The sequence below is a fragment of the Hippocampus bargibanti genome, linkage group LG09, assembly GCF_051943395.1.
Source record: "Hippocampus bargibanti isolate YZ-2025 linkage group LG09, ASM5194339v1, whole genome shotgun sequence".
In the NCBI taxonomy this organism is placed as follows: domain Eukaryota; kingdom Metazoa; phylum Chordata; class Actinopteri; order Syngnathiformes; family Syngnathidae; genus Hippocampus; species Hippocampus bargibanti.
The window spans coordinates 10,537,868-10,557,556 of NC_142742.1; the positions used below are offsets into that span (position 1 = coordinate 10,537,868).

A 19,689-nucleotide genomic window follows, 5' to 3' on the forward strand; every position below is an offset into this window, starting at 1 on the left:
TTTCGTCCAATAGAAATTGTTACATTATAGGGTGGGATTAACTCTCTTGCGTCATAACATGGCGGTGTCACTGACAGTATATTTACTTTATCAAATTTGTAAAGAAATTAGTTAGATTCAAACGTGAGCTACAGAAAAAAAACGATATTACCACGTAACGGGGTAGTTTTAGTTATCCACAAACTAACGCATCGAAGGGGTTTAATCAACAGTCAACTCACCCACCGCGACGGAGAGCTCATTCTGGGCTGGAAGCTACCACAATCCCGGTAAGAAAAATGCACGCTTTTTGTTTTTTGTTTGTTTGTTTATTTAATTACAATGTGGTGTTCCAATGACATTCGATTGCAGTAAAATGAAACAAATGCCATACCTTAATGCTCTGCACGATGAAACACACTAATTACAGTATATATGGCCTACACTGAGTGAGTTTGTTTGCTGACTGCCGGAGCCATCAGAAACAAAATAAAAAGTGTAACTGTAAACCCGATAAATGGTGATTATTACTTAAATATTTTAAATGAAGCTCAGACAAACTATCACTGTGCAGGAATGACTGTACATTGCGTAGTGGAATCCAATGCTGCGTTCCAGTACCCTCGTAAATCAGTACTTGCTGCGAATGACGTCACACCAACTTTGAAGCAGCTTCAAAGTTGTAAAAATATATTGATTGGATTGGATTGGATTGGATTTGCCTTTATTAGTCTCGCAGTGGAGAAATTTACATTTCACAGCAGCAAAGTTATGAAAGGAATGAAAGTAGAAAAACAAAATACATGAGCTGCTGGAAAGGCAGCCACTCTCGCGGCGCCGTCTTGAAGTCAAAAGAACAAAAAAAAACAAAAAACATGACAACACGAAGACACAGAGAGTCATTCATTCTGAAGCACTTTCTGTACCCTCTTTGTTACACAAAGCAGTTCCACATGAAAGAGGAGAGGAACACATCACTCACATATATATATATATATATATATATATATATATACACACGCACGCACGCACACACACACACACACACACACACACACACACACACACACACACACACACACACACACACACACACACACACACACACACACACACAATCTATTTTAAAACGTGTCTGACAAAATTATCATGTATTCTCTGTATTTTCGCATCTTCTTTTGTAGTTTCAACATATTCTTACCTCTCTCCACATATCCCCCCAGCAGACGCTGTTCAGCATATCCCTTGAGGTAAAACATTTTACTTACTTTACACTGCCCCCTATCAAATATATCAGTTGTGTACAACGATATGGTCTGTTGTGGTGTTTTGGAATGTTAATGTTTCGTAATGCTTTGCTCTCATCTTGTGGAAATTATAGGTACTTGTAAATCTGTTGGGGGGTGGGGGAGGGGTCTAACATTATTGAGATATTGCTCTTCATAGCAGGGTTATTTTTCAAAATTTGAGGGCCCAGAAAACTATTTGTTTGGACTCCCGCCTGGTATGCAAGGAATAGACACCCATGAGCCAAGACAAGAGTCAACGTGTTGAACTGTTGAGCTGATGGGCATTGTTTGGTTGTTTCCCGGAAACAAACAAAACAGAATGAATGTGTTATTCACTGCTACTATAACTCTATTTAAGTATATAATTAACACTTATGACTAGAAGTACGGTTGCACTTGCTTGTAAGTGTAATGACACCAGCTGTTTGAGAGGTCGGAGTTTACGTCTTGTAAAGCAACATGTTTTGATGACATTGCAGTTGTTGTGTGTTGTCGGGAATGGAAGTCGACTGCCAGCCCGAGGACCCAATGGTATCTGCATTCCAAGACGAATGCGTAGAGCTGTGCCACGTCAAGGACATGAGATTGGAGGCGGATGCCGTTGTCAACGACGTCCTTTTCGCTGTGGCCCAAATGCACGTGTCCAATAATCTCAACAATTCTTCAGATGTGGCTTACATCAATGTGGAGACAAGAGAGGCCAACCGCTATTGCTTGGAACTCACAGAAGCAGGACTGCGGGTGAGGATTTTTTTCTTCTATGAGGACTCATTTCATGTTTCAATTAGTCTTCTGAGGGTCATACTGAAGTGAAAATAAAAACGGAAAAAATAGGAATGCAATGCTTAAATCAGTGTCCGAAACTCATGACAAAAATTTAGCGAACACCAGGGCAGACAACTCTGAAAAGTTGCCTTCCCCATTTTTCACAACTTGAAACACAAAAAACAAACATTGTTGTGAAGTATAAATGATTTTTTTAATGAAGTACCTACCACAAATGCTCCTTAAGCTTAATTTATGGTAAATATCCCTTGCTGAAGATTTTGCTCCAGTTGTCGTTTTTCGTCATGGTGCACTATGCAATGTTTGCATTGCGTTGTCTGCTAAAGGCCACATTGACTCCTCCTTCTAAGCACCTTTCAAGTACACTTTACAGTCACGGTATAGTCCGAAGCACGAAACGTGCTTCTGATTGGCTGCTGTGCCGAGTGTGCAAATTGTCAAACGAACGTTCGTTCGGAATATACCGTGACTGTAAAGTGTACTTGAAAGTTTTGAAAGGCACTTAGAAAGAGGAGTCCACGTGGCTTGTAGCAGTTTGCTTGTAGCTTTTGCTTTCTTGAATAAAACAATCGTTTGATTTGAAAAAAAAACATTTTTTTTTCTTGAAAAAGTTGGCAGCCACCCGGGCCAAAACGTTTCAAAAGTTGTATGCCCGACATAAAAGTTGTACGCCCCGGGCCTACGAGCAGACGTTATTTCAAACACTGGTTAAATGTAATTTTGTAGTCGAATAATAGCTGGTATGTACTTTGTAAAATTTGAGTGAGATTGACGTCACAAGCTTTTAACACGTAACCCTCCCCCCGTTTAAATAGGTTGTTGGCTATGCTTTTAACGAAGTGGATGAGGACCTGAGCACACAGTACCATGAGACAGTTTACTCGCTTCTGGACACACTGAGTCCAGGCTACAGGGAAGCCTTTGGGAATGCTTTGCTCCAGCGTCTCGAAAGTCTCAAGCAAAATGGACAGTGACACCGAAGCAAGTTGAACACGAGCCCCCAACCCGCACTTGCCGCTAACTTAAGGGCTGCCTTGCCCTATCAATTTTGCTTTGTTCTTGATTATCCATTGACTTCCTGTTCAAGAAGTCCTGGCTGGCTGCTTGGTCTCAGTTGCACAGTTTTGCCGTTGACCTTACTGTGCAAACTATTTGACAGTGCACAGGATTTCTCCACCTTTTGTATTCATTGTAAGGCAACTCTGACTAATGCTGTGACCTGCCAACTGGTATCTACAACTTCCCCAAAGTAGTTTAAGGGTCAAAGTGGAATTCCACAAATATTCTGCCTTAATGACTGTTTGATTAGGAAAGTATAACATACCTCTTTATCTACCTTTTATTTACTAAGAGTAAAAGGCATGTCAAAAATTTAACAAAGCTGGTTGTAGAGTTTTTCTGTGGCACAGCACAATGCAGCGAATAGTTGATTGGCTCTCAGTTCATTTTTGTGTCACAGTTCGTGCTATGTATTTTTTATCAGAATTCAAATGCTGTTTCATCTTACCCCTCTTTCTTGCTTTTAAGCCTTGAAAATGACCAATACACATTTCTCAAATGCGTCAGTGTTTTTTCTTCTTCTGCAGTTTGCACTCAAATTCATTGGTAATTCTTTATTTATTATATTTACAGTTTGCAATTCCTCAATAGCACAGAGACAGTCAGAAATTACAAAAGTTTGAACAGCTTGAAATGTTTGTGTAAATTCAGACTATTTTTCAGCCATTAGGACAACGTAGTGGCTGAATTAAGCGTCTCTAACAAATGTATACTGCATTGTCTGCAACATAACATTAAACACTGGTGTAGTACAATCAAACTGTGCCAAAAATATGCAATATAAAATCAGTTTGCATAGTCAGTAAAACAAGTATCTGTGTATATATATATATATATATATATATATATATATATATATATATATATATATATATATATATATATATATATATATATATAATCATTTACATTTAGTTTTTACTGGTCAAGATTACATAAGAAAAAGCAGATCACTTGTTTCAAACAATCTGCACAGGGAACTTAATGCAAAACAAATCTTGATTGTTGTCATCTCTCAGTTCCCACTCCACAACCAGCTTCATCTAAAAGTAAGAAAAATAAAATAAAAGTGAAACTGGAACCCTTTTGTAAAGGTAGTTTTCAAAAGTAAAAAGAGGTGAAAATGACATTTTGCCAGAGTTAATCAATCCAATGCGGACACAGTCAAGAAAATGGGGGTGAAATTTCTACCTTTAAGAGTGCAATGGCTTGTCATTGGGTCAAGGGTGGGTCACTGTGAGACTAATAAAGGCATATCCAATCCAATCCAATGACAATGTACATATTGGAACACTTACCATTTGTACTGTTAGAACGCAAATAGGTACAAAGGTTCTAAGCTAAAAATGATTCCACACCTGATCAGATATATGTTGATTCAGATCAATTAGTCGCACTCACACCTGCTCATCTCCAAGAGAGAAAGGGGTGGCGGGCAAACAGGTTTATGACAACCCTGCCAACGTGAAGAAGGAAAAGGGTCTACCATGCCAGCCGTTGTCAATATCCAATACCTTGGAATACGGTTGCATCAGCCTGATACTGATATACCCGGGATTGGTACTAGCTAAACCCCAAAAGATAGCACGTTTTCATCATTATCTTCAGTTTCTGAGTGTAAATGTGGTAGAATCTAAAGCACACAGACAAAATGAGAGTGCTCCTAATTGTGCACTTACCGAAGGATATATCATCTTGACTGGAAGCGTGGTCATATAATGATAACTCCCCTGCTTCTGAATGGGACATTGGATTCCAGACTTGCAACCGTCAGCAATGGGAATCGGGAAGGGAATAGGAGCGCCGCTAATGACACCATGGACAACGGCTTTGCTTGTATTGCTCTGCACAGCTACAGAAAACAAACACAAAATGAAGATAACAGTGAGAAGACATTCCTAATCAATTAAAATCACTCACCGCTGTTGAAAGTCACATTGACACTATAGGACTGTCCTTTATGCAGCTGGCAAGGCAGAGAGGGACAAGGAGTAATGTCCACAATGATCACCTTGCCTGATGATGAGCCTGAAGAGAAAACAACGTGAGTGGATTGCACATCATTTCTGAGGAGGCTTTGTGCCTGTATAAGTTTTGTTATTTTTAAAACTTTGACACATCAGGCCCGTTATGGGTTAAATGTGTTGCATTTATCTTACAGTACATACCACCCCCACATTTAGTTAATTAAGCTTTCTCTCATATTTTGGATTAATCTTATACTTACTGAAGTTTAAAACTGGCTATTTTTTCAATGTAAAATGTCTCATTAAAAAAAAAAAGATCTCACATTCACATTAGTAAGAAATATTGTGCTAAGTCAATTGTCTGTCTTTTCTGTAATACCGTACAATAGCTATCTGGCTGGCTGGCTATTAGCTATCTATTGGCTTGCAAGCTAGCGTTCTATCCATTTGACTTATTTCTCTTAATATTCTATCAGAGTTACTTCTGGGTTGAGTGAACGCTGGCGTGTGTGGCTGCCGCTGCTCACCCACAGAAAAACTTATCCTGTGACTAAAGTGACCTTGAGATTTTTGAAAGGCACTTAAAATGAAACGTATTGTTATTATTAACTGAGAGCCTGGGAATGACAAATGATCTATACATTTAAGTCCCCCACCCAAAACCAGGAGACATACACCATTATCCATATTTATGGGATATTCTGGTGCTTATAGAAACAAATCAGTAAGATCAGAGACTTCAAATTGTAGATTCCATTTAATTGCTTTCATTCATTCATTGGTTTATTCGTTTGCTTCGAAACACATTTGTTTAATTTACTCGATTGTGATGTTGTGGGTCAGACTGACCCATAAGTATAAAACTCTTCAAAAACTAACAATAAAAAATTGTGTGATTTCTCCCCCCCATTTATTTTGTATATTTTAGATCAAAAACACCTCGTGGATAGCAGTCACCAGGTGTGTACGTGTCACTGCTTAGTCAATATACTACGCAGACTTTTCCCCATTATATTTATGGAATTTCCAACAGTCACAAAAACAGTCGTTTGAAAATCGATTGCATGAGTATTAAAATAAAGTGCAATATAGATATTAATAAAAGTGGACCATACGACTGAAAGTTCAACACTAGTAACTTACCACAGTCAAAATATTTGACTGGATCCGCACAGGTGAGACTCATTAAGCAGAGCAAAACGACACATGCTGTCAAATCCATATTTAGACGACCTAAAAAAAAAAAAAAACATTTTAGACTTGCGGACAAAATACAACCTCAAGGATTCTTGTAGCACGCAGTGTTCAATCTGTGATCAATTTGATTTCTCCACAAACAAGAGACAGTCAATTTCCAACAAAGCGCACAATCACGGATACCCTTTGTACTGGCAAGAAGGGACCTAATGTTTGAATTAAACATAATAAAGACAAGTAGAATACGGTGAAACGCGTGAGAACTTAAACAGTACAGTACCAGATTTTCTTGTCCGACGTCCCGAGCGGCTTCAGAGTGAAGGATGGGCTCAAGCAACCCGCAAGCACGCTTTATTCGTCAGATCACGAGACCGAAGAATGGGAACAAAATATTTACTCAAAATTTGGTCTTGGAGGATAGATCTCTTCTAGATTAAGACTAAAACTCTGATAAAATGTTAAAATACTAAATATATAAATTACTATTTCAAAGATTCCTATAATTAAGCGTTTATAAGTTGCTTATTATTGATAGAAATAAGAAAACGCTGTATTTTATGCCTGACGGAAAGAGAGAGGGTATTAATTCCATACTCACGTGATAACGATTGGCAGGTACATCAACCAATCATTTTACGTATTGCAGTCATCCAGCGAGTACGTTAAGAACATAGAAATAGATAGTCTATGGTTAAGAATGACCAGGGCACTGACCAATAGCATCTTTCCGTTTACTCAAGGCGGAACTTCGTTTTTATATGTTATGGAAGATGTCACGAGCGGGACTAGCAATGATATCTGCGTCAAAGTCAAAATTATTAAGTTTTGCCAGGTAAAATTGTTCTTTCGCCTTTCACGATGACATCTGCATACATGTTTTTACAACCTTGATAATGAAAGATGAAAAATTGTAACTTTTGAACGTCAGGCTCACGTTCGCTCGCTCGCCCGTTCACGATATCATCGTGTTATTGTTGACAGTACTTGATCGTGTTCACCATGGCACGACTAACAGTGATGTTTTGCAGGGCTTCTACGCTCCTCGGTAACCTGGCGGCGAGACAACACTTTCCCGAGCCTCTCCGCAGCTCTCTAACCATTTCCAATGCGAGTTTTCGACCTTTCAGCAGCGCCACAAGCCAGCAGAGGTCAGATCTTGATGAAAAGGTCCACCTCACCGAGTCGTGTGTCAAGGTGAGCAGCGATTGTGCATTTACAACTGCATTAATGCACTTGAAAGATCTTTCTTCTATTCTCGTACAGTAAGAGTTATTAGGAGAGATGTATCATACATTTATTTTCTTGTTTTTTTATTGACACGACCAGGGGTGGCGTTCGACCTACATGTATATGGGCCGATAGCAAGAGCGACTTCCGTGAATATTGTAACCGGCAGTGGAGTCATGATAATGAGTGAGGTGTGGCAAACTGCTTGTCTTTCGCAGGGCCAGAAATAGCTTGCCCATCAAATTTTGAATAGTAAAAATTTCTTTGGTCAAGAAAAACTGTTTGCAACCCTTAAAATGGTTGGAAATGTCAGGCCAATATATTTCCAAACGTGAAGCAGATTAATATAATGTCAAACAACGAGGAACCATTTTAGTATTTTATCTGCAGCGGAATTTGAATGGTGACCTCGAAAGATTTGTGGTTATTTTAATTCAGAGACTTGGTGAGATCATGGTGGAAGGAGAGTACCTAAGAATACGCGTGGAAGGCGGAGGCTGTTCCGGCTTCCAATATAAGTTTTTGGTTGATGCTGACAGGAGCGAAGATGACAGGTACAGCATGCCCTTTCGGTTTGAATAATTGAATTCTCTCAATATACACTGTTTCCACGTTTCTGTGCTTTCAAGAGTATTCGAACAGGACGGAGTGGGGGTCATTGTGGACCAGGATAGCCTAGAGTTTGTGAAAGGAGCCACAGTGGATTTCAGCCAAGAACTCATCCGTGCCACCTTCCAGGTGCTCAAGAATCCTCGAGCTGATCACGGCTGTTCCTGTGGAAGCTCCTTCTCTGTCAAACTTTAAATGACACGGCACTGTCGGTCTGCAGAACATGTGTAGTGCTGCTCACTTCATATAGAGAAAATAGATTTTGCCGGTTGGCAAGTGTAAAACAGACAAGAAGTTTCATGCGCCATACAAGTGTTTTTCCCTCATAACCCACAGAGACGACCTTTAAATTTCAGTCATCGCTGGCAAAACACCACTCTAATCAACAGTATCTTGTAGCAGATTTGCAATGCATGTAAAATATGTAAATAGCCCAAATGAATGTATTTATGTGACGGCAAATAAAATAGAAACATTTGAATTTCCGGGGGTTAATGAAATGCATTTGATGCAGCAATTGACATAATGGATTGTTGGGTGGAATTGATTGTGATTTTTTGAGAAACTGAGGAAATATTGATTGGAGATGTGCAGTGATTCAAACTCGTTTGAAAAAGTAGAACTAGATATTAGCAGCATGATGTGGAGATACATCTATGTTATTGAAATGCCCCAAAAAGCATTTTGCTTGCCGTTTACAGACGTTCCCCTACTGATGAACATTCAAGTTACGAACAGTGGTACATACGAACATTTTTGCATTAACATGTAGTATTCTCTCCAGTTGTACATGTACATATCTTTATGGAGCATATATTTTATTATTTTTCAGTACAAACCAATAAAGGTTACTTGCCGGTTACAAGTGTTAAACATACATATTTATATAAGCCTTAAACATAAATTCCATACAAATATAGCACTGAAGCAACCTCTGAACGAATTCACCTTACGAACGACCGTTCGGAACGTATCTCTTAAGTTGGGGAGTGTCTGTATCTCAGCCTCCATATTTTTGATCAACATTGAAATGGTCAAACCTAGATATTTACTCTTCATATTCTTCCAATTGCGAAATTATAGAATTATATCACTCATTTATTCATACTTCTTCCAAACTCTTTGTTCCTCACAAGGAACCCGAGCCGTCTTTGGGCAGTAAGCGGGGGACACCCTGAACCTGCCATTTGGGGGGCACAGAGAAACAAAATAAGCATTTGCGCTCACACTCACAGTTAGGGTCAATTTGGAGTCTTCAATCCTTATGTTAATCAAAATGTAGGACAATGGGACTTTGTTGAATTGTCTCTGACATCAATATTTTGCCATCGGTTCACTGCAGTCAACATATTTGTAAATCACTCTTTTGGGTGTAGGATGCAACAGAAAAACCAGGAACAGGACTTACAAGCAATGAAACCGTCAACGTCAGAATGATCAGAAATAAATTATATTAAAAATAATGGATCTTTGCTCAAGTTGGTGCCAACTTTCTAAAAAGACAAACGTGGGACTTATAAGGATAACCCAAGCACTTATTGCTTTACAAATTTGCATTTGAGAAATGTAAAAAGGCGACTGAGGTAAAAGTGGTAAATCATATACGAACAGCCAAAATTTCCTCAGTTGATTATTTGTAAAAAAAAAAAAAAGTTTAATGAGCGAGATAAAAAAAAAAGCAATCAAGGAAATGTTTTTATTCATAATTGAGCACCGATAGTTTCATCACATTGGTTAAATAACATTTTCTATTTGCACACATCATGGCATCATACACTCATGGGTTAAAACCCCTTGTTCTTTTTTCTTTATTTTTTTTTTGTAATTACAGCGGCCTTTTAGGAAACATCTCACAAAAAGATACAAAAACAATATTTACAAATGATATTTACACTGATAAAAATCAACGTTTGTATTTCTTTGCACACACACACACACACACACACACACACACACACACACACACACACACACACACACACACACACACACACACACACACACACACACACACACACACACATACTGTATACATGTGTAGAGTGTGTGATTGTGTCTTGAATATATGTGTCTTATATTATATTTTGCACTTTTTTTTTGCTTAAAATAAAACATTCCATTAAGTAGTATGTGTGATGGGTGTACAACTCCGTTACATATGTCCAATTACACAAAACGCTAACTTACACGCTTCATATTGATGAAAATGTGATAATAATACACTGTAGCAGCGCACTGTAAAGTGGGTGAACATCAACTTAGTTATTTTCTGGGGAGGGTTGATGTTCTAGACAGGTTGTTTTTCCATGCATACCCACAAACAAATATTAATATTAAGTCATTAATTAAATAATGAGCGGGATTAACCAGTCAACAACCACCTGCACCACAACACAAGCACAAAAACGAACCAAGAGGTGACACAGTGACTGGGTCGGGTGTACAGTGCATAGTCTGCTTTGGCATGCTGACATCCAGAACTTAATAGTGGATGTTACATTCAGGAGGAAGGCCACACAATTTGGAATTATCAGCAAAAAGAAACAACATACAAATGATAATGTGCTCCAAAATTAAAATATGTATTTTAAAAAAAGGAAGGGTGGATCATAACACATTAAGGCGAATTGAGTTTGCTACATGTATATATGTATTTTGTTTAATGGCATTGTCAGTAAACAATAGGCCTTCAATTGTGCGACAGAAATACTTTTCGCACAATAACGCATTCCGGTAAAGCCCCTATCCCACTAATGAGCAAAAATTGCTATCGTTGGTCACAAAACGCGTGCTGATGTCAGTTTGTGAGGGTTCATTCAAGGACGCATATGTTCCTCAACTGTTTTTTTCCCCGCAAGGAATTTATGAAGATGTTCAAAACTCCCTCGAAAAGCACAGGCGAACAATTGTGTACTTGAAAAAACCGCTGACAAGAATGCAACATTCCCTCTCACAATCGTTCGCCGCTCAGTGGGTTAGGGGCTTTAAAATTGTAGTCCCCAACATTTTGTTTGTGCCACGGACAGGTTTTTCATTAACAGACTAGAATCAAAACAAATTCAAAATCATAACTCATCATTATGCTCAATGCAGTGGTTGCAATTAGGACCCCTGCACTTGTTTATCTTTGCGATAATGTGCTTTATGAGCCTCCAACTATTCTAAGCATGCGTTTCTGATTAACTCATTCACTGCCAGACGATGTGCAAAAATGTGTCCATTCCAGTGGCAGGGTTTTTGTCATTGTCACTTGAATTCAAGGACCCTCAGAATATTGAATTTTAGGACTACATAAACATTCAATACAGCGTTAGAAACCTTAGATTCTCTTCTTTATCAGGAAAAAAAGTTAATTCCTAAATTATATGGGTCTGGAGTTATATGAGCTTGAAATGAGGGTGGCTGTCCAAAATACAATGCAATACATACATATTGGGTCTGAGAGGACAGTAATTTCATCTGTGCTGTATGTCATGCATATTAGCATATTTGACAATAAAGCTGACTTTGACTTTGATATTGGCTTATATAGTGCTTTAACAAAAGCTGAAGCTGGAAAAAAGCGCTAACATGAAAAAAAGGAAATGCTGCCCCTTGTGGAAAAGAAGAAACAAAGCCAGAGGCCGTGGCCAGCGCTTTATCAGCACCCAAGAATGAAAAAAACAAAACCCGAACAAATTCGGGAATGGCACTCTACGTCATGTTTTCTATTCCCGAATAAATTTGTGAATGGCAGTGAATGAGTTAAAATTGCATTGGTGGAAGAAGAATTAAGATATATTCACCAGTTCTTAGCCACTTCACTTTTGACGTGATGCTGCTGTTGACTAGAGTTGACTTTAAAGTGCCCTTGCTCTTGCATTTCGAATGCCACGGCTCACCTGTTTTCAAAGTTTGGTCACAAATTACCCAAAACGGGATGGGCGCGTGACAATCACTTGTAGTGCGATACCATTTTTTTTTTTTTTGGTACAGCTGCTGATATTACCTCTTACCTTGTCTATAAAGAATTAACCCCTTCTGTTCAAATGCCAGGTTTTGGTGACACAATTTCTTACCTGTGAAAATGAATTTAAAAAAACATTTATGCATTGGGTTTATTATTGTACTTGGCTATGTCACCTTCTCTAAACAACCAGCACTGTCACAGTTAGCCTCCGATGAACCTTAACTACATTTTCTTTCATCTTTTCATCAGTTGTCGGTGCAGTGGTACCTCGGTTCTCGACCATAATCCGTTCCAGAACCCTGTTCGAACACCGAAACCATTTTTCCCATTACAAATAATGTAAATCGTTTTAATCCGTTCCAACACCCTGAATGTTTACCTTTTTAGTACAGTATTTTATACATTATTTTATGCATGAAATTGCACATTAAAATGTTGACCAACACATAAAAAGCAATGTATATCTCAGAAAATGTTAAGCCAAATGGCAAAGACACAAATAACATAAACATAAATGTAACCCAGGCTAATCGTACGTTTGTAAAGAAAATAATTATGAATAGGATTTTTTACCTTTGTGGTGGTCAGCAGAAGGCGCAGGTGGACAGAGGAAGGAAATTTATTATTTGGAAGGAGAGTCCCCTTCCATAAAAAGTTCAGGGAGCTCTTCTGTCTGAGGGGTGCTCACACGTTCAAATCTCTTTGCTTCGGATGACTCGGCTACAGGATGTTCTTTTCTGTTAAAATATCTATCCAATGACACTTGCTCTCACTCCCATAGCCACATCACTAGATTTCACAGCCTCCTTATTCTTTAATATCGTACTGATCGTAGATTTCGCCATGCTGTATTCCCTAGCCAGATCAGACACGCGCACACCTCCTTCATATTTTGCCATTATTTCTTTCTTAAATGCAATAGTTGTGCACACTACTTTTCTTTTTTAACTTGTAGCAGCACTTACTTTCTTTGGAGGCATGATTAGGGGCTAAAACTCTTCGTACACCTGTATTAAACGCAAGAGCAAAACGCAGCACGTCCGCTAGCGACAACAGTTGGTCACGAACAGAGCGATACACCCGTACGCTCAGCATCCCACCCTCGCGTACGCACTCACACGTCGTACCGGCGTTGGAACTCCGATTGTTGTTCGAACTACGAAGCAAGAATATCTCAAATATTTTGTTCGGACTCCGATTTGTTCGAACTGTGAGTCGTTGGAAAACTGAGGTACCACTGTATTTGTACTATTATGCTCTATTTTCTTTTGTACCCTTTTCCTGACTGTACCTCTTCATGATCCCTCTGATACTGTGAAAGCTCTCTGACGACAATGACTTTTCCTGTGAGATGGTACGCCAACAATTTCAGAAGAAAAATGTCAACTGGAACAGCTGAACTTTATTTGGGGTTTGTCACCGGCACTTTAAATCGTGGCAGGTGTGTGCTGAATATGATTGGTTAATTCTGAGCGCAAACCTATCCCCAGTGTGATAAAAGTGTGTGCACACCTGTGCAACCACAATAGTGTGAGTCGTATAGGATCTTGGTGGAAAAGATTCTGAGATAAATTGTCAAGTTTTTTTTATGTAAAAACCTGACATCTGAACAGGGATGTGGAGACTTTTTATACCACCAGAGTCTTTTTTTAGCGTGGTCATTTGGACCTGTATATGGAAGATCTCAAAAGTTTTTTTCCTCAATTTTTGGGGGAATAATTTGCTCTATTGCGGACTTACTCTTTTCATGCGATCGAAATGAGTGATATGACGTCAACCTTTTTTTTTTTTTTTTTTTTAAATGTCCCACCCGTCCACATCCTGGTAGTTGGGGACCAACCACTGCCTTAGTTGATATGCACATACAAACTGATTGAATGCACGCCACCTTTGCTCCCAATTCACACCATGATGCGCTTGTGTGAATGCATCTATTATTGAGGCAACAAGTGAGCGCCACACTTATTCCTCTCGTTAACCCCTGCCAGGCCCCCTCCCGCATCCTTTGCGCTCGACTGGAGAAACACGCTGGAAGGTGACAGGCGAGGTGATCACCTTCAGTGGGGGGCGTGGACACACCTCCACACAAAGAGACTGCAAAAGTACACATGAAACAATGTGAACATTTCATTGTGGAATGGGACATATAGTATGAGAGTAATAATTTCAAGTCATACCTCCTGTCATCTCCACCAGCACTCACCACGAAGCGGTCTCCATTTGTAATACGAATATTTGTCAAGTGAGCCGAATGGCCCAAAAAGCGTTTATGTTTAGCCTGAAATGAAACGTAATGCCAAAATATATATTGAAAAACCCCCATCATATTCCCAAATAACATAGAAATGCAATATAACCAAGTATTATAAGAAGTTTTATATATATATATAAACACACACACACACACACACACAGTGGTGTACCGTCAAGGCCTGCAAAGCCTTCTCTGCTAGCCTAAAAATAACCAATCACATTTCAGCCATTATTTGTTACAAGGGTCAGAAATCTATCTGAATGGCTTCACAATCAGTTCTGCAGGCCATGTGGCATCAAATGTGTCGATCACACTGTTGCTCTAACCAATCCGATTTCGAGTTGGCAACCCAAAAGCGGTACCAATGCCTTCTTGAAGGCGCTGGCCAGCGTCAGAGTTTTCGCGAACAATGATTGGATAGTTACTAGTTACTGCGAAAACTGCTCTGATCCCAAGCCGCTAGTGACAAGAGCATACTGGCCAGAGCTAGCACACTGTATCGATAGCGAGATGAATAAGTAAATATATTGTGTTGATTTAATAGCGGTTTTGTCAACCCACAATGGCTGAAGGAGGAGAAGAAATGGATTTTGTTGGAGATTTACTGACTTTTCAAGAAAAAAATGGACATCATTAAGAAAGGTTGGCCAGTTATTTCCTGACAAATGGTACCCTCTAGTGGACTTGCAGTAAATCACTCCACAACTTTTTCACTCTAGATTGATTCAGACATAGCAGTACTATCATGGTACTTACAAACTTGTCTGGACACGGAAAGTCAAAGAGTTTGACCATTCCAAAGTCATCGCCTGTGACTACGTTAAGGCCTGAGTGGGAGACGCAGGCGCAGGTGACATCTGCTTTGTCTGTGTTCCGTGACCAGATGCCGACCACCTCGTCCCCGAGGACGCTAAAGACAATGATGGAAGAAGGAAGAACACTCAGCAATTTCCACGCACACAGATTTCCATGTAGGTTTACCATATACAGTACAATAATAAGTTCTGCCAGGAATATTTTTTTTAATGCACTTGACAATCCTCTTAAAAACCATTGGAATATTCACTTCAACATGCAGTGCTGGTAAAATCTCATCTAACCTGGTCCAGGTGGCCCAGGTAATCCTGTCAATTTGGGACTGTTCCATGACCTGCTTCCCCGACGGCACCTCGTACACCAGCCGCTTGTAAGCACCAGTGGACACCTGATTCAAAAATACAGAGTTTTAGACGGGAACGGCCCCTGGGTCGTCTTACCTCACCTGTACAGCCGAGGGAGCCGCACCTGGATGTACATGCTGTCCGCAGAGAAGTCCATTTGCATGACAAAGCTAGGGATGTCCCGGCAACAGTTGATACGGTTTAACTGCGGTCCGAGCGACAGGTCGTAGAAGTCTACGGCGCTTTCGCAAGATCCGACAGCCAGGTAGCGTGAATTTGGACTGAACCTACAAGAGAGATGTGGTGCTCTCACAAATATCCACTGTATGGAAGAAGCCACTTAAGCAGGATACATCGACACAAATTGAAAATACTCCTTCACAGCAGGGCTACATGACCCAACAATTTAATCAATGTAGTTTATGTTTCAAGATACACTCTCACGACTTGGTCAATGCTTATTGAACTCGCACACATGCTCATTTCTCAAAGACCAGGCTCTTGGCCCACTTTCCATTTCTCACCTAATATCCTGGATAGAGGAGCGGCGGTCCCTTTTCTTGCCCCAGATTTTCAGAGAGGCAACAAGCAGGATGATAAACTCGCCATTTTTCATGCCAATGGCCACCATGTCTCCCTCAGGACTGTAGCTGATGGTGCATGCCGGGTGGCCCAAGCTCACCTTATTCAGCATCTTCTGTTGAGCCATAAGTAAAAGTACATTTATAATGAGTCGTTATAGGTTTGACAAGAGCCCCAAAACTCCACCAATGGCTAACTTTGTCATCTTTTGAAATGCCAGTATGAACAGCTAAATGTATGAGTTTCAAACCTACAATAAGATCCAATTTAATGCGGAATTGATCCATGTATTAATATTTTATCCAAGGGACCGGCCATGTCCTGATTCTACTTAACTCATTCACTGCCTGACGATGTGCAAAAATGTGTTCACTCCAGTGCCAGGGTTTTTTTTTTTTTTACTCAAATTGCAGGACCCACAGAATATTGAGTTTTAGGACTATATAAACATTCAATACAGCGTTAGAAACCTTAGACTCTCTTCTTTCATCAAGAAAAAAAGAGTTAATTCTGAAGTTATATGGGTCTGGAGGTATCTGAGCTTGAAATGAGGGCTGTTGTACACAATACAATACAATATATACATATTGATTTATACAGCACTTTAACAACAGCTGAAGCTGTAACAAAGCGCTAACATAGACAAAACGCAAACGCTGCCCCCTCGTGGAATAGAAAAAAACATTGCCAGAGGTATGACTAGCGCTTTATTGGCACTCCTCGCAAGAAAAACCAAAACTCAAACAAATTTGTGAATGACGTCACGTCACATTTTTCAATTCCTGAAAAAAATTGGGAATGGCAGCGAATGAGTTAAGCGCGTCAAATAAAAACCTTATTTCAACACGATAAATAGAATTTTCCCCCACCAATCCATTTTCTATCACTAAACAGGGGTTGGATGCATGCAGCAGCAGCAGCTTTAACACAAAAAAACCTGAATGCCCTCTTGCAACCTACTTCTTCCCATTAGTTAATTTAATTTTCATTTTTTTCTTTGATCGCCAAAGTATGACAGGAGTGACCTTCTCTGTAATGTCCCATAGTCGAACGGTCCCATCCTCTGCAGCAGACAAAAACACATCTCTGGTTGGATGTGTTCCCAATCCCCAAATTGGCCCGTCCATGTGACCGTTCACCAAGATGTTGCATGCTGCATTCTTTTCCCCGACCTCAATAATCTCTGCATTCCTGGTTCCAACCAAGATTTTACCCTGATACAACAAACAGTAAAAATATTTCGCGATAGAGAAGGGATCTTTGCGGAATGACATCATCAAGCATTATGTTTTTCCACAGTTACCTTTCCTCTACAAACAGAACGCACACAGTCAATGACCTGTCCAGTTTCCAATCGAAAGGCTCGACAGCGTTTCAGTTCCTGATCCCACAGCTTGAGAGCTCCACCTTCCTTTGACCTGTGGAGGACAACAGTAAATGTTTACAAAAAATCATGCACAGCATTAGCCTACCGTATTTTCCGGTGCATAAGGTGCACCCAAATGCCTTAATTTTCTTTAAAAGATGACCTTGAGCCTTATATGCCGGTGCACCTTATATGTGAAGTAATATTGAGCCACAACAGGTCTTACTATTCTACTATTAGAAGCCACGACTCCATTTCCCCCCATAGAAGAAGTAGCGCGTAACAGCAGCCTCTACTGTAGCGCCGTATAATGTGGTGGATTTGGAAAACTTTGATATATGTATACAGTATATTATATTTGGAAAACATTTTTCATTAAATGAAGGTGTGCCTTACTTATGGGAAAAAAATACAGCATTCATTGCGGGGGCATGCGGATCAAACCTCTAAAGATGGAGGACACTGATTTGGAAAAGTCGAGAGGAAAAGAAGAAGATTGCGGGGGCGCCTTATACTCTAGTGCGCCTTATATACTGGAAAATACGGTAATTTAATGAATTTTGGGACTACTCAAAAATGAGTAACAAGGGCATGTAACTTACGGCCTTTCCTTGCCTCCAGTGACAATGAGGCCATCTCTCAATGTTGTGTACATGGTGAACACGGGACCCGTGTGAGCTTTGGCCACTATCCTGATAAGAATGTGCTCTTTCCACACACATACATCCCCACTTATGGTACCTGTAAATGTCAAGTTATTCTGAAAAGAAAACAAATCTGCACTAATCTAGTGGTCTAAGACAGCAGAGCAAGCAATGCAAAAATCCGTTCAGCAGCATCCGTGAAAAACAATGCGGTAAAAGAAGCATTTTAAAACAAAAGCATTCTGGGATCAATGGCAAAGCCAATGCTGCTGATGAACAATGATCTCAAGTCACTTACCGCTCCAAAAGCGACAGAAAGCATGGTCTGCATGCGGGCGTCCTCTATGGCGCTCAACACTCCTTTCTTGCTGAGCAAAGCTCGCCCTGCTAATGTCCAGAAGCGGACATGCTTGATCCCCACAGAGACAAAATGAGTGTCCGAGTCTGGACGGAACTCGGCCACAAAGATCCGCTGTGTGTGACCAATTCGACTGGCCACTTTGGCACCTGAGAGACAAAGACCAAGACCACCTAAATGGCAAATCCAGGTCAGTCTGGATGAGAGCTGTCCCGTGTGAGATCAGCTTGTACCTTCCTGCCACTTCCAGATGGTGATGGTATGTTCCGGATCCAGGCCCGCAGACAGCAGGAGCTTCCCCGTGGCACTGAAGCTGACAGAGCACACGCCACCCGAGTGGAAACAGCGCAGCACAGATAACGTCTGCTTGGTCATCGCGTCCCACACGTGAATTGATGGAGATGTGGCTGAAGGAATGAGAGCACGTGGCCATAATGAGAATGTGGATTTGTTTCTTTTAAACCTCGAGGCACCTTTTCCAGTCACTTACCTGACATGTCACTAGTGTCACCTAAAAGTACAGAGAACAAGACTTTCATTGATGAAATCATTTTTTTACGTATCATTCAAAAGATATTCAATAGCACAATCGAGAAAAGGGAAAGAAGAGCCGTTGCTGAGGCAAAAGCCTTCGCCTCTCAAACATACCTACTTGGCCAGTTGCCACCACATTGGGGAATTTTGGATGTTGATTGATTGTCAGGCACAGAATGTCATCACTGTGTTCAATGTAGAAACTTTGACAGGCTTTAAGAGAATATATACAAACAAGCTGTTATTCTCGTTACAGTCATGTCAAATGATATCTGTGTGAAAGCCTACATGTGGTCAAATTGAGCACGATGCCAATTGAGGCTGTGTGGTAAATGATGTCCGACCCCTCGTTCAAATAATGCACGTTATTGCGGCAATCATTGCCACGGTAACCGAACACCAGCTCCAACACCAGATCCTACGGAGAAAGTCAGAGCAGGCGGTCAGAAAGTCAGAAAAGTGGTTGTCATGACAACAAAGACCATTCCATCATAGGCAGCTGCAGAGGTTGTCTCAGCAGTCTACATATCTAATCAGTTCAGATATGAGCATTTTTAATCATTCTTTGTACTGGAAAGTACCAGAAAGCAGTTTTTCATACAGTTTTTGTCAGGAACCTATTTACGAAGTAAGTTCCGCTTACATCAATGGGTTTCTTCTTTTTACCAACGTTGTTGGTCTGCAGCTTCTCAGGCTGTGGCAGGGCTCTGCTAACAGGAGGTCTGAAAC

At 40.2% G+C, this 19,689-nt stretch overlaps 4 protein-coding genes across 8 annotated transcripts in view; 2 read left to right on the top strand and 2 right to left on the bottom strand.

The window, feature by feature from the left end:
- Positions 1-41: 41 nt before the first annotated feature.
- On the top strand, positions 42-3,616 carry gskip (gsk3b interacting protein). Of its 4 annotated transcripts, none has more exons than XM_089005246.1 (4): positions 42-269; positions 1,164-1,229; positions 1,748-2,009; positions 2,870-3,616. In XM_089005246.1, the coding sequence occupies exons 3-4, from the start codon at positions 1,767-1,769 to the stop codon at positions 3,026-3,028; spliced, it is 402 nt and encodes a 133-aa protein (XP_088861372.1). In that variant the 5' UTR covers positions 42-269; positions 1,164-1,229; positions 1,748-1,766; the 3' UTR covers positions 3,029-3,616. The 4 variants fall into 4 exon arrangements, with proteins under 4 accessions (XP_088861372.1, XP_088861373.1, XP_088861374.1 ...); XM_089005247.1 differs by having other exon boundaries at positions 1,203-1,229; XM_089005248.1 differs by having other exon boundaries at positions 1,206-1,229.
- A 54-nt stretch (positions 3,617-3,670) lies between these two features.
- Positions 3,671-6,773, bottom strand: LOC148893625 (NPC intracellular cholesterol transporter 2-like). Its single transcript, XM_089005245.1, has 6 exons — positions 6,558-6,773; positions 6,224-6,313; positions 5,034-5,141; positions 4,793-4,965; positions 3,986-4,156; positions 3,671-3,933 (listed from the first exon to the last, which is right to left on the bottom strand). Exons 2-5 carry the CDS (start codon positions 6,300-6,302, stop codon positions 4,073-4,075), a joined length of 444 nt encoding a protein of 147 aa, XP_088861371.1. The 5' UTR covers positions 6,303-6,313; positions 6,558-6,773; the 3' UTR covers positions 3,671-3,933; positions 3,986-4,072.
- A 180-nt stretch (positions 6,774-6,953) lies between these two features.
- On the top strand, positions 6,954-10,015 carry isca2 (iron-sulfur cluster assembly 2). The gene is made up of 4 exons (XM_089005244.1): positions 6,954-7,109; positions 7,306-7,471; positions 7,943-8,058; positions 8,134-10,015. The coding sequence occupies exons 1-4, from the start codon at positions 7,036-7,038 to the stop codon at positions 8,306-8,308; spliced, it is 531 nt and encodes a 176-aa protein (XP_088861370.1). The 5' UTR covers positions 6,954-7,035; the 3' UTR covers positions 8,309-10,015.
- Positions 10,016-10,038: 23 nt separating this feature from the next.
- eml5 (EMAP like 5) overlaps positions 10,039-19,689 on the bottom strand; it is a 39,990-nt gene continuing 30,339 nt past the window's right edge. For both annotated transcript variants that reach the window (XM_089005252.1, XM_089005251.1), the window contains 15 exons: positions 19,604-19,682; positions 19,249-19,378; positions 19,075-19,173; positions 18,917-18,937; positions 18,660-18,833; positions 18,367-18,575; positions 18,027-18,184; positions 17,362-17,476; positions 17,084-17,272; positions 16,001-16,173; positions 15,601-15,763; positions 15,417-15,520; positions 15,073-15,226; positions 14,240-14,340; positions 10,039-14,156 (listed from right to left, as the gene is read on the bottom strand). In XM_089005252.1, the coding sequence (XP_088861378.1) occupies positions 14,120-14,156; positions 14,240-14,340; positions 15,073-15,226; positions 15,417-15,520; positions 15,601-15,763; positions 16,001-16,173; positions 17,084-17,272; positions 17,362-17,476; positions 18,027-18,184; positions 18,367-18,575; positions 18,660-18,833; positions 18,917-18,937; positions 19,075-19,173; positions 19,249-19,378; positions 19,604-19,682 (1,906 nt within the window). In that variant the 3' untranslated portion in view covers positions 10,039-14,119. The remainder of the gene's footprint in view (positions 14,157-14,239; positions 14,341-15,072; positions 15,227-15,416; positions 15,521-15,600; positions 15,764-16,000; positions 16,174-17,083; positions 17,273-17,361; positions 17,477-18,026; positions 18,185-18,366; positions 18,576-18,659; positions 18,834-18,916; positions 18,938-19,074; positions 19,174-19,248; positions 19,379-19,603; positions 19,683-19,689) is intronic.

Bases quoted from the DNA above. Each gene is read 5' to 3' on its own strand.
- gskip (XM_089005246.1), top strand. From the start codon at position 1,767: ATGGAAGTCGACTGCCAGCCCGAGGACCCAATGGTATCTGCATTCCAA. The intron at 2,010-2,869 runs GTGAGGATTTTT...CCGTTTAAATAG, and splicing joins TCACAGAAGCAGGACTGCGG to GTTGTTGGCTATGCTTTTAA.
- LOC148893625 (XM_089005245.1), bottom strand. From the start codon at position 6,302: ATGGATTTGACAGCATGTGTCGTTTTGCTCTGCTTAATGAGTCTCACC. The intron at 4,966-5,033 runs GTGAGTGATTTT...TGTTTTCTGTAG, and splicing joins CAATGTGACTTTCAACAGCG to CTGTGCAGAGCAATACAAGC. The intron at 4,157-4,792 runs GTAAGTGCACAA...TCTTACTTTTAG, and splicing joins TCAAGATGATATATCCTTCG to ATGAAGCTGGTTGTGGAGTG.
- isca2 (XM_089005244.1), top strand. From the start codon at position 7,036: ATGTTATGGAAGATGTCACGAGCGGGACTAGCAATGATATCTGCGTCA. The intron at 7,110-7,305 runs GTAAAATTGTTC...GATGTTTTGCAG, and splicing joins AAATTATTAAGTTTTGCCAG to GGCTTCTACGCTCCTCGGTA. The intron at 8,059-8,133 runs GTACAGCATGCC...TGTGCTTTCAAG, and splicing joins GACAGGAGCGAAGATGACAG to AGTATTCGAACAGGACGGAG.